Source organism: Silurus aristotelis, assembly GCF_946808225.1.
Source record: "Silurus aristotelis genome assembly, chromosome: 2".
NCBI classification, from domain to species: Eukaryota; Metazoa; Chordata; class Actinopteri; order Siluriformes; family Siluridae; genus Silurus; species Silurus aristotelis.
Genome location: NC_139575.1, coordinates 35963300 through 35976954, shown reverse-complemented (window position 1 = coordinate 35976954; position 13655 = coordinate 35963300). Strand labels below are relative to the sequence as shown.

Here is a 13655-nt window from a genome sequence, read left to right as displayed (position 1 = left end):
GAAAAAATATATTTTAATTTTTTAACTGCACAATATTATAGATACAATGCTGTGAAGAAACAAATGAAACCACAAGAAGAAGTCTCCATAGAAATGTCCCACAAACCCTCAGTGAGTTCAGTCATTTGGACGCACACAGACACACGTAAACACACACAGTGGCAAAGAAAAATTACACATGGTGATGGATATAGATTGTTTGTCCTCCACTCGCAGTGGTTACAGAGAAGGTGTGATGGTGGTCAGATCGAATAGGCTTTTCTGCAACAAACACACAAATCATTGATAAAAAAAAAACAAAAAAAAACTTGGAAGCAGCTTTACATTTCAGACATGAAAATCAAGATATAAACAAGTATTTGGCAGAATATAGATTTTATTAGAATTATTGGCACCTTTAAAAAGAATTAGCAGAGTTACAATCATTGTGAGAATGTGTTCATGTTTAAACCACTGATTCTATGTTAAATATACTGTATGGACCACTGTATTGGGGCACCACTATTCCAGCTATATGTGGTTCTTCTCCAAACTAAATTTGAGGCACATAATTGTACAAGATGTCTTTGGAATGAATTGAATTTTCCACTTCACTTGATCTAGGAGACCCTAAGCTGTTTCAGTATGACAATATCCCTGTGCACAAAGCCAGCTCCATGTATATATGGTGTACATGGTTTGGATTAAAAGATCTCCTGCTATAGAGTTTTTAACTCAGTCCTATTGAAAACCTTTGGGATTACTTGGAAATATGACTTCACCCGAGGCCTCCTCACACCACTTACATCAGCACCTGACTTTAACACCCTGGTGGCTGAATGAGCACAAATCTCCACAAGTGCACTCCAAAATCTAGTTGAACATCCTCCAAGAATAGTGGAGGTTTATATAACAGCAGATGGGGATCTAAACGTGATTTACCAATGAGAGTCGAGTGTCCGCAACAGACCATGTTCTTAGCTCGTATTGTATCTTTGATGCGTTCCACCGCCTGCTGGTAGAGTCTGCGCTCTTGTGATGCGCTCTGTTTGGTCTCTCTGAGAGCGCATTCGAGAGCCTTCACCCTCTCCATCATCGCACGAAAACGCCTCTCCAGTTTGGGCAGCTCACAGCGCAGATCTGCGTTCTCCCGTAGCAGCTGCCAGGAGATGGAGCAGGACTTTGGTCATTTGTATAAACGTGATGTGTTACTATACCACTGGTGGACATATCAACATAACCCCGAAGTTGGATTTATAATTTTATTACAATTGTTTTCTATGACTGGGAAATTTCATAAAAAAAAAAAAATTAAAAATTCTAGAATAACTTACACTTCATTACTAATAATAAGTTTGAAATATTCTTGTTCTACTGTAATGTTTTCGATGATTTTAACATTTTGGCAAAGATAAAAAACTTTGCCAAAAGCATAAGAAAATAAAGTTCTGGGTTAGCAATGTGTAATTTTTGTTCGGTTGATGGTAATATTTAATAAAATGAATACAAAGAATAAATTATAAAAAAAAATATTAGATGCAAGTTAGTTTGACTTGTCATGGGGTCATTTTTTGCAGTTGTTTAAATTGTTTTAAGCCAAAATAATTTTGTACAAATATATTAGGAAGGGCATCCAGCGTAAAAACATGTGCCAAATCAAACATGCGGATCATGAATACGGATGATCCGCTGTGGCGCCCCCTAACGGGAGAAGCCGAAAGAAAGTTTATATTATATAGTATATATTTTGCAAGATCCCTCAAAATAGTTTCCTTGGTTTTAGCATTATATACTTTATTAACTATTACTGTATATTTATGTTTGTGCACACACACGATTATCTAAACAAAGACTGTATGAGTTTGATTTGATCTTTATACATGAAAAAAGGCCTTATGAAAACCAATGTACAGATACAAAATTCAATTGTAAGAAAACACGGCAGCAACTAAAAAATAAACAACTGGGCAACAGAGTAAAAGCTCAAGTGCCTGCATATTAGTGTGTTTACTTGTGTGCAAGTGTGTTTACCTGCTTATGGACTTTGGTGAGCTGTTCGAGATTGTTCTTCAGGAAAGAACTCTTATGTTTATGTACCGCATGGCTTCCTCCATCCTCGCAGTACAGCTCACAGCTCTGCCAATCACCAGCACCAAAAATATTACGTTAGATACGCCCAAGTTACATGCTAGGAAAGTGCTATCACAAGGCCATCGCAGTGGTGTGAGAATGTTACCAGCTACTGTAGTAAAAACAGTAAGTTTTCTTACTAAGCAAACAACCAGATGAATAAAATGGTTCCCCCCCCCCCACTTACTATATTGTTTATAGAATTTTACACCAAAAGTCTAATGTAGTGAAATACAGTTCAAACAAATGACTAGGATTTTACACAAGAAGATAATAATCATAAAAATACCATTTTCATGGTCAGATTCTGCACAAACATTTTCCGCAATTGATGCAAAGACTGAAGTTGTCCGGCCTGAAACAACACACGAACATTACGATTTATTAAACATTTGATATATACAGAGTCTCACAAAAGTAAGTACACCCCCTCACATTTCAGCAACCATATGTTCTTAAGGAACAATATTATAGAAATGAAACTTGGATATATTTTAGTCAATGTGCAGCTTTTATAGCAGTACTGATTTACTGTCCTCTAAAAATAACAAGGTTTCCTCATGTTTGTTGCCAAATTCAAAACTGAGGAAATATTTTGTGTGAAAATCATTGTTAGTTAGCACTGCCTTAATCCTCCTGGGTGTGGAATTCACCAGAGCTGCACAGGTTCTTGCTGGGATCCTCTTCCACTCCTCCATTAAGACATCATGGAGCTGCTGGATGTTTGACACATAGTGCTTTTCCACCTTCTGCTTAAGGAGCCCCACAGGTGCTCAATAGGGTTCCGGTCTGAAGACATACTTGGCCACTCCATCACCTTCAGCTTCCTCAGCAAGGCAGTTGTCATCTTAGCAGTGTGTTTTCTGTCATTATTATGTTGAAAAACTGCTGTTCGGCCAAGTTTCTGAAGGGAGGGCATCATATTCTGCTTCAGAATGTCACAATACATGTTGGGATCCATGTTTCTCTCAATGAACCGCAGCTCCCCAGTACCAGCAGCACTCATGCAGCCCAGGACCCTGATGCTACCACCACCATGCTTCACTGTAGACAAGACAATTTTCTTGGTTCTCCTCACCAGGGCATCACCACACATGCTGGACACCATCTGAGCAAGTTTATCTTGTCTCATCAGACCACAGAACATGGTTCCAGTAATTCATGCTCTTGGACAGTTTGGTCTCAGTGAACTGTTTGCACGCTTTGTGAGCAGCTTCATCAGAGGCTTCTTCTGGGATGACGGAGATGCAAACCGATTTGCAGTGTGGGACGTACTGAGCACTGACGAGCGAACATTCTGCTCCTGCAACCTCTGAAGCAATGCTGCAGCACTCATGCATCTGTTTTTTAAAGCAGTTTCTGCACTTGACGCACAAGGACTCATTCTTTGGTAGACCATTGCGAGGTCTGTTCCCAGTGGAACCCGTCTTGGAAAACCTCTGTATGACCCTGACCACTGTACTGTAACTCAGTTTCAGGGTGTTACAGATCTGCTTATAGCCTCTGCATCTTTGTGAAGAGCAACAATTCTATTTTTCAAATCCTCAGAGTCTTTACCAGGAGGTGCCAAGTTGAACATCACACTTTGGTTGGCAGTTATTTAGACAATAATGGCTGCATGCTGGGTTATTTTTTTTTAGAGGTCAGTAAACTGTACACACACACACACACACACTATTTAAAACTTACCAGTGTCTCTTCGAAGTCTCTCAGCTCACCCCCATGGTGCTCCATGTTCTCATTAGACATGCTGTGCACAAGACATTATTGTTTGATTTTTTATTTTAAAGTGCGTGTCTGTACAAGGGTGTCATTTTATACAACGAGACCTACATCAGTTTCTGTAGCTCGATTTCTTTCTCCTGCTGTTGTCTCCTCAGGGCTTCATATTCACACTGCAGTCTTTTCTTCTCCAGCACCAAATTCTCATTAATCCTGAGAAGATATTTAATAATAAGATTTTTTTTCTTTCTTTCTCAAAAAGGCATGAGTGTGTGCGCATGTGTGTGTGTGTGTGTGCTCTTTTACTCCTTCAGTTCATCCAACATCTTCTGCTTGTTGTTGAAATCCTCACGCAGTTCAATCAACATCTTTGTCTCTTTGTGACCCTCAATTCTAACACCCTACAAAACACACACACGAGTTTTTAATCTTTAAGTGAACATTATTTTTCCATCAAGCATAAGTAATTTTAAGCAATTTGTCAAGATTCCCAAGAAGTACATAAGTGTGTTTAGAACTTGAGTTAGAAATGAACAAAATAGTGACTGGAAGCCTGAATGATTGTACGGGTCATTCAGCTGCTCAGCTACAAACTACAGGTTTTATGCACTGTAGGTGGAGACGAGCAAAAAAAAATTAATTATGCAAAAATTCAATTTTACACCACAATCATTCCATGAAAAACGAGTTTGGTGTTCGATTGAAAAACTTCTATATTTGAGAAATTCCAATATAATCTGACATGAATTTTATTCTGTAAAACTGCTTAAAGACAATGTCAATGCAAAAACCGTGATGGAAATGAAATCGGGCGAATCGAATGTTTCCGGTGTCTTTGTGCACACATGTATATGATACCTGTATCTGCTGTGATTGGTTTTTCTTTAGAAGATCTTTCTGCTTCTCAAGTTCACACAAATCCAGGTTGCTTTCTGCAAAAAGAAAAACACTATTTATTGTAAGACTCGCATCTATTTCCATGTATAGTACATAGAGCAGCTAATACATATATTTATGCTGTAAGAGGACAACCGCAGAAATCTCAATATTCAAAAGAGTCTTCAGGACAAAGGACTTTATGGTTTTTTAGTAATAATTCAAACTTCATTAATTTGGCTAATAAAAATAGACTACTTCGAGGAAAGCATTAAAGGAAACCATGTCCATTTAATTACACCATAAACAGCTCCTTGTTCAGTTACCATGTGTGTGAATTTTGGTTAAATCTTCTGCAAGTGAGCGCCGAGTGATCTCCAGGGCTCTCCTCATCTCCTCAGCGTTTTGCAAACTTTCAGTCAAAGACTTGATCTTCACCTGGTACTGTTGTCATGGTGACAGGAGAATTTAGTGTTAGATGGTGATGGTTAAGAATAGGACAATTTTACTTAAATAACTATTAGAAAAATCTAATAAAAGATGTTAACAAAAGTATATTAGAGTGCACAAATCTATATCTTCTATTGGAGGATGCCCTTTAGTACAGGACATCCATTGTTGTGAATGAGCCTTTAGAAGGATTTAGGGTCCCCATGGCAGTCAGTGCACGAATCAAAAGACAGTTAAATGTCTCATATAAAAAGTTTTTGATAATTTTCAAGGTTGAAAAGTCTTAGTCTGAACAGTAAAGGCAGCTTCTGTACATAACTTCATTTCTATAGCTTCTAAGTAAATTGCTTTCATTTAGATCGTATCTAATCTCCATTACATAAGCAGTAAGGAAATCAAACCAAGAAGAGAGAAATGTCAGCGGAATTCAAAGCTCGATATTGAAACATCTGGCACATCACCTGAGAGATGAGTAAGTGACTGGATGCCAGCTCTCTCTCGCCGGTCAGGATTTTAAATAAACCGTGCTCATGGGTGGACTCTAACTGTTTGGTGTGATTGATGATAACCTTCATTTTAGACTTGAGTTCGGTCAGGAAAAGATGAACCACTGAGAACTCATCATCTAAAGAAACGCCAACTTCACACACCTACAAGATAGACCACGGATGAGAGATCAGATCAGGACTCAACAAAACGTTCTTGTGCATATGCCTGAAAGTGTGTGTGTACCGTCAGGATTTCACAAACACAGATGTCAGTTCCCATGTCGCTCAGATCTCTCAGGAGCACACGAAGAATGTCCATGGTCATCCTCTTCTGAACAGCGTTAAACTCCTGCAGCTCTTCTATCTCAATCTGAGCAGCTTCGATCATCTCCTAACACACAGGCAAACCTTCACGTGAGTGCGAGTGCACCAGTCTGGGTAATCCTCCCTGAATCTACTCACGTTCTTCATGGCGAGCTGCTCCCCGAGTACGTGGTTGGTGTGTGTTGACTTGGAGGCAGCTTCACTCTTCTTGTCATAGTTAAGAGCGAGTTCCTCCAGCGCAGACAGAACTTCCCCCACGTCTGTCGTCATCTCCACACTGTCTCTCTGCAGAGAACTCAGCTCATCCTGAATGCGAGCGCAGTCCCTCTGCGACGACGCCAAAAACTACACGCGGCAGACCAAACACTAAAAACTAAACTACAGTACTTTACACTCAGATTTTATAAACAGTGCACTGTTACACTCACTGGTCATACAAACTAGGGGTCTGAGCTCCATAACTGAGGCCGATGTAACTTCGCATCCCGATGCTAAAGCTAACAACAGTTGTGTAAAAACATCTCTGTAGGGTTCAAGCTCTCGGACAGCGAAGTTTCACAACCCCCAATGTACGCTAGAACAGATTTGCATTGTAACGACATAGTGCAGGTTGATGGTCTCTGACCTCTTCCTGCACTTCCATCTGTAGCCTCAGTTTCTCCACCAGCTGCGTCTGTACATTAATCTCTTCATCCTACAGAGAGACATAACCATTAGTCATTTAATCGCTCAAACGATCAGCAGGTCTAAATCTTCACGGCAGTATTATACCCCACTGTAGCTCTCCCCTTTAACCACTGCTTGCAACCTTGGGATAACCATGAACAATCACCTGTTCTTCCCCTCACACGTTTGTCATCCGTTTTATTTTCTACATTTCAAAACTGGACTACTGCAACTCTCTGCTGTCAGATCCACCTATGAATGCAATTTGTCCTCTTCAAATGATCCAACACGCTGCTGCAGAACTTGTTTTCAACCCACCTGTGTCTGGTAGCTGCACTCAGGCATCAGATTCAAAACACTAATGCTTGCCTACAAAGCCAAAAATGGACCAGAACCATCTTACTTCAAAGCTCTGGTCACCCCTCACACTGCCCGAGATCATCTAGCACTGCTTGACGAGTCCCGTTTTCTCTCAGACTGAGGGATATGTATATATCAACACTCTTCTGTTCTGGCACTTAGGTGGTGAAATGCACATCCCCTAGATGTCTGAATAGCTAAATCACAGGTCTTCAAACAACATATGAAGACCTCCCTCTTTCTGGAATACTTGAACTAGCATGTTTGTTTCATGCCTTTATGTAAAAAAGAATAATCTATTCATTAATTGATGTAGACTTAAGCTTTTCTGTACATCACTCTGGATAATGGCATCAGCTACATACTGTAAATGTAACGGTTTAGACTGCGACTTACACACACCTTATCATCCAGTAGTTTGTACAGGTCGTTGATTCTCTCCTCGCACTGACCGTTCTCGAGTGCCAGCGTTTCAGAAGCAAAGCAGTCACTGATGACCGGCATGGGGTCAATAAGCACTTCCTGTTCATCAATTGACGGCTCAATCACAGGAACACACACACCTGAGATACAGTACAGCAGATACACCACACACACACACACACACACACACACACATTCCCTTCCTTAGATCTACTACTAATACAGTGCTCGATCTGATGGAATGTTGTGGAAAATCAGAGATGTAGGGTCTACAATTTGGACACTACACAGACAACAAAGGAGGACAATACAAGTAGAAAGAAGACACAATCTGGGATGTAAATGATTCTCAATAGATTGTGAATTGTGTCTCTCACCACTTGTCCACTGACTGAGCTCGGTCTGTAGTTTCTCTACGAGCTCCTTCATATTGATTCCTTTCTGTTTCTCTTTGTCATATTTCTTCTTCCACTCCTCCGCAGTCAACTCCAAGTTCACACACACCTTGTTTCGGATGCGCTTTGCTCTGTCGAGGAAAACACACACATGCTTTCTATTGTATGAGACCTCCACAATGTGCCACGCCCCTCTGGCAGGAGGCTGCAGCCCATCAGGACCAAAACCTCAAGCCACAAAAGTACATTTCCTTCTTTTTCTAAGCTTGATCTGATTGAATAGAAAATAAAAAACACACACACCTACACACACACACACACACACGTATATATATTTTTATGAATCTGACCATTTTTTTGATCCTTCACTTCACCTTTGTCCAAAGAGGAGCGTGGATCTCGTCTCAGCCTCGTTAAAGACAGATGGAGAGCAGCAGATGATGATGGTGGTTCTGCAGTTTCCACCCAGAGAATCCTGAAGGATCCGAGTCATCTTACTGTCACGGTATGGCACGTGGGTTTTCTGCAACACACACACACACACACTTTTCTTTTGTAAAATACGACTGAATGATTTTTTTTTTGTCTGCAGATTATGAGGTTTGGATATACAAGAACAATTGTTTCCTTGTGAAACAAAAAACAAAAAAAACAGCTGAAAGTCAAACTTGTGTTTCTGATACATTAATACAGCACTCATGTTTTTTTCCCCCTTTAATTTAAAATGTTCTTGGCTTTGGAATTTGTTTTAGGATTTTAGGAGAGAAGGATATCAGGCAGATCTGGCAACCTTGATGATGATGAACTGATCTGCTAAACCCATAAACTTCAGAGTGTGTAAATATCTTACAGTCCCCTCTGCCAGTGCAGAGATCACATTGCCAAGAGCTGATAGAGACTTGTTGATCATTTTTGCTTCATCCAGCACGGCGCCTGCGGCTCCTGTTTTACTGACCTGCAGGATAACAGCAGAAATGGCAACGTGAAACCAATTCACCAGGCTGTTCAGCTCACTTCATTTTACCAGCCTTATTTGGTGCACAAAGACACTAAATTCCCATCTGTAATATAAAGTTCCCGTGGTGGACAGTAATGAAAGAAATGTAATTCGTTACTAAGTAGCTTTTTCTGCATCTGTATTTTACTGAAGTATTTCCATTCCAACTTCACTACATTTTAAAAAACAAAACACGCTGTTTCTTTTTAATTAGGAGTGGATGAAAACTTCAACTACTAATATCTCTACTTTAACTCAAGTACATGGTTTGTGTACTTCGCACCCTAAAAAATTCTTCTTCTGGTTGCTCCCACTAGGGGGCGCCACAGTGGATAATCTGTCTCCACACCCCTCTGTCCTCTACATCTGCCTCCTTCACACCAACTACCTGCATGTCTTCCCTCACCACAACCATAAACCTCCTCCTTGGTCTTCCTCTTTTCCTCCTTCCTGGTGGCTCCATCCTCAGCATTCTCCTACTGATATACCCCGTGTTCCTCCTCTGCACATGTCCAAACCATCTCAATCTCGCCTCCCTCACCTTGTCTCCAAAACGTCCTACATGTGCTGCCCCTCTAATAAACTTGTTTCTAATCCTGTCTATCGTCGTCACTCCCAACGAAAATTATATAGAAGTAAATAAATAAATATTAGTGCCAAGAAGGATTTTTTTTATTACAATGAAATATTTTACTTCCTGTTTATATAAAACAAAATGTCAGACCTTTTCACTGCCAGCAAGATCGACCAGGTAGAGTTTTCCTGTCAGTTTATGTGATGTCTCCAGATGCTCCTGTTTGATACTGATAAGGAAGATGCTGTGGCTACGGGAACTGTGCTCGTTCATATCTCACACACACACACACACACACACACACACACGATATGCATAAACAATATAAAACCATTCAATGTTGCAAAACAGTGTGGAACCAGTGAAGGTGCATTTTTTTCCGAAGATGAACTCGAAACTTTATTTAATACGTGACAGATGATTAAGTCCCAAATTAATGAATCAAGTCCACTAATGAATTGAAGTTACTGTAGATGGAGTTTATACACTCACTGGTTACTGCTACATGTCTGTTCGCTTTTCCTTCATCAATCACCTCCATCATTTCCTCCGCACTGGAGACGAAACGCTCGGTACAACCCTACTCACCACACACACACACACACACACACACACTTAAATCAGTGTATGTTCCTAAATCACATCACATCACATCACACCTTTATGCATTAATTCATACAAGTTGTACGTCCAACGATGACATTTCTCACAAAACCGCTCCCCAGAATCCCTGCTGTTGAAGGTCTTAGACCCCTAATGCATAAGTAACAGTAAAGAAAAACTCAACATGAAACATCACGGGGACGAAACCTGGACAAAAACCAAGACATGAATTGGAGCCCGGTCGTCTCCTGGATGACACCAAACAGTGCGATTATAAATCTTTATAGTATTCAGGTATAGAAGACACACAGGAGGTTACCTTTACAAAGGGAACACGGTTTTTGTTCTCATGCACCGCCATGTTGGTCTTCGACACTACAGACACAAACACACACCTAATCAACGTAATTCAAAATTAGACGTATTATTGAAATCAGACGGATTTAAAACTAAATTATTGGGATTTTTCTAGCTTTAGACCTTTCTTACAATTTTTTCTTCATGTGAACTTTGAGACCCAAACCTGTTCCAGCATGACAATATGCTTTAAATAGGATGGATTTGGTGAACGATCTCCTGCTATTGAGCTCTCAACCTTATTGAACTCATTAGGGATGAATTTTTCACACCGACTTCTTCACCTCCCCTACATCAGTACCTGACTTTAACACTTTTCTAGATAAACGAGCACAAATCTCAAAAATCTAGTGGAACATTTTTCCTCAGAAGAGTGAAGCTCATTGAAATTGCACACTTTATGGACAAAAGTTTGTGGACACTTTAGAATATGATTGGTATGTCCTTGAACGTTTCATTAGCTTTTTTTTGACAACATTTCCGACATACATACACATATACACACACACACACACACACACACACACACACACAAATATATATATATATATATATATATATATATACCAGAAAAAAACTGGAACCAATTGGATGACGTCTGATTGCCCGGAATAATAAATTACTCAACGTGGATTTAATAAATTCTTACCGTCTAACAAATCCCTGATTTTCTCCAGGTAGATTTCAAAGAAGGAAACCTGTAACATAATCACATGAGTGTGTGACCCACAAGCACATCAAGGTAGAGGTGTGTATCAGGCCTGGGTTCTTGTGGGACTCATTTTGAATCTGACCAGTTATAGATTTATATATAGATAATGTTTATGCATACCACAAACATTATCTATATATACACACACATCTATAAATGGTAAGATTCAAAATGATTTGTTCACATTTATTTAAAAAAGAAAGAAAGAAAGAAAGAAAGAAAGAAAGAAAGAAAGAAAGAAAGAAAGAAAGAAAGAAAGAAAGGGTCAGTTGGAGCAGCTGGAGTGAGTGGGATCAGTCAGGAGAATTTATTTAACTGGGTCGATTTTCATTAAAATAAAAAGTAAGGATTTACCTTGATATGGAACTCAAGGTTCTGCTGCATGGAGTAAATATGATCGAATATATCAAGAACGATTCGAGGAATGATCCCCATCATCTGAGGGTCATGAAGCGTCCCCTGTAAAAACAATTGTGTATCAACACACACACACACACACACACACACACACACACACACACACACACACGTTCACCAAGCTTTCAACACACTCACCTCCATCGTGTGGGTTTTCCCTGATGATGTTTGACCGTAGGTGAATATGGTTCCATTGTAGCCACCCAGAACATCTAAATATCACACACACACACACACACACACACACACACACACACACACACACACACACACACACACACACACACACACCATTAGGTCAGTTAAATAAAAACACAACCTGTGTGTGTGTGTGTGTGTGTGTGTGTGTGTGTCTCCTCAGATAATACCTGTGTTAATACCTTTTATGGTGTCTTTAGCACACGATTCATAAACCTGCTCTTGCGTTGTGTTGGGTGGAAAAACCCGGTCAAACACATAAGGCTTACCCTGAACCACACACACACACACACACACACACACACACACACACACACAGTTGGACAGGTAAGAATGAAAATACTCTTTAATATACTACTGACTTTGTGCACAACCTTTTTAGCAGCCCAACGTGCTTTTTGTATGGAGGAGATGAAAAAACATTATGAATCCCAAAAACATCAGAAAATCTAATATCACATGGCAGCTCAAGACGAGTTTTTCCACTCACCCCGACCAGCACCTTGTCACTGCCCTGAAACCTGATGGTGTATTTGCTTCCTCTCTTGACTTCTGACTCGTTCAGGGGTCTGAAACGACACAGCACTCGGACTCCACACTCCTGCGCCATCAGGAACATCAACCATCAACCCTCGGGTAACTAATACGCATTCAACACCATGAAATCAAAAAGCTAATGCAGAAAAGACAAAAACACACGAGAAGCAACCCAAGGAGCAGAGCTGAAGATGTGGGAGGGTCTCACCTGGACTGCAGGTGCGTCTAATGAACCTACCCAGGAGCAGTAACAGGGATGAGACTCTTCACTGACTCTTGCTGTGTCGATCAGAATATTCCAATACAAACCCCAGACTATACCCTGTATTTAGACTTAATTTCATAAAGCAAAATAATAACAATGCAAGAATGCTTTCTGGATTTGTCAGTGCACTTTTCTAATTTGTGCAATTATTCCTAAATTCCATAAAACGGCATGTTCATATTAATTATTTATTTAATTTAAAGCTCTGAACTGGTCTAAGGGTTCAAAAAGTATATAATGGCCCCTAGTCACCCCCCCCCCCCCTCATATCCAGTCTGAAAAATCACAATGAAACGATCTACACAAACATTTTGAAGAAATCACAGGACACCATTACATCTTTAACGTGACCCTTCATAACTTTGGTCTTCTGAATCCTCTGTGTTTGGTTGATAAGGTGCAGACTTTGGTCTTGTGAAAAAAGGTGTGATGTGCTTCACTGGTCGGTTGTCCCACCACTGAGAGGAATCGTCCAAACATGGTTTCCTTGTACAACAAATGTTTGGTTCTTCAAACATGTAATTTCTCCCTTTTTCATAAACAGTGCTGCAGAACATCTGTAGGAGCAGAAAATGCAGGAGCCAAACACATGTGCAGAAAACCACACAAGCATCTAATTTAAATGTCTTCTGTGTGAAAGGTTTGTAAATAGATGCATATTTATATCACGTTTAGATGCTTATGAATTGATTGATAAAAGGTTGATGACTTTTCCTATAATTAAAATAATCTCGTGTGGCAATGGTTTAATAAAACCACTAGATGGCAGCATTTCGTTGAAAAATTTATTTAAACAGATATCTCTCTCTTTACTTTTTTAAAATATATGAATAAAAATCATAATTCACTTATTTACAGCTGATGTGATCTATCTATCTCCATCTCCATCTATCTATCCATCTAGTCTTTTTTTGCCATCTCTCATTGATCTACTACAAAAAACAGATTATACACTATATGGACAAAAATATGGGAACACACGAATTTTGCAGCCATACGACAAACATGTGAATGTGAACACTGACTGCACCCCAGGCCTCCTTACATCACCTACATCAGCACTTGAATTGATGTACAACACTCTTGTGGCTGAATGTGCACAAATATCCACAAACATCTTGTGGAACATCTGCCCAGAAGAGTGGAGATTTTCCGAGCACCAAATGGGGACTAAATGTGGAC

The 13655-nt window shown here is 39.9% G+C and overlaps 1 protein-coding gene across 1 annotated transcript; it reads right to left on the bottom strand.

The window, feature by feature from the left end:
- Positions 1-12430, bottom strand: LOC310716051 (kinesin heavy chain-like). The gene is made up of 25 exons (XM_083522883.1): positions 12162-12430; positions 11854-11941; positions 11612-11685; positions 11411-11515; positions 10994-11042; positions 10307-10362; positions 9877-9964; positions 9535-9659; positions 8664-8768; positions 8188-8336; positions 7796-7944; positions 7398-7558; positions 6595-6663; positions 6108-6314; positions 5890-6036; positions 5619-5807; positions 5034-5151; positions 4690-4763; positions 4138-4232; positions 3943-4044; positions 3799-3859; positions 2399-2464; positions 2011-2115; positions 922-1138; positions 1-261 (listed from the first exon to the last, which is right to left on the bottom strand). The coding sequence occupies exons 1-25, from the start codon at positions 12288-12290 to the stop codon at positions 173-175; spliced, it is 2817 nt and encodes a 938-aa protein (XP_083379009.1). The 5' UTR covers positions 12291-12430; the 3' UTR covers positions 1-172.
- Positions 12431-13655: the final 1225 nt, after the last annotated feature.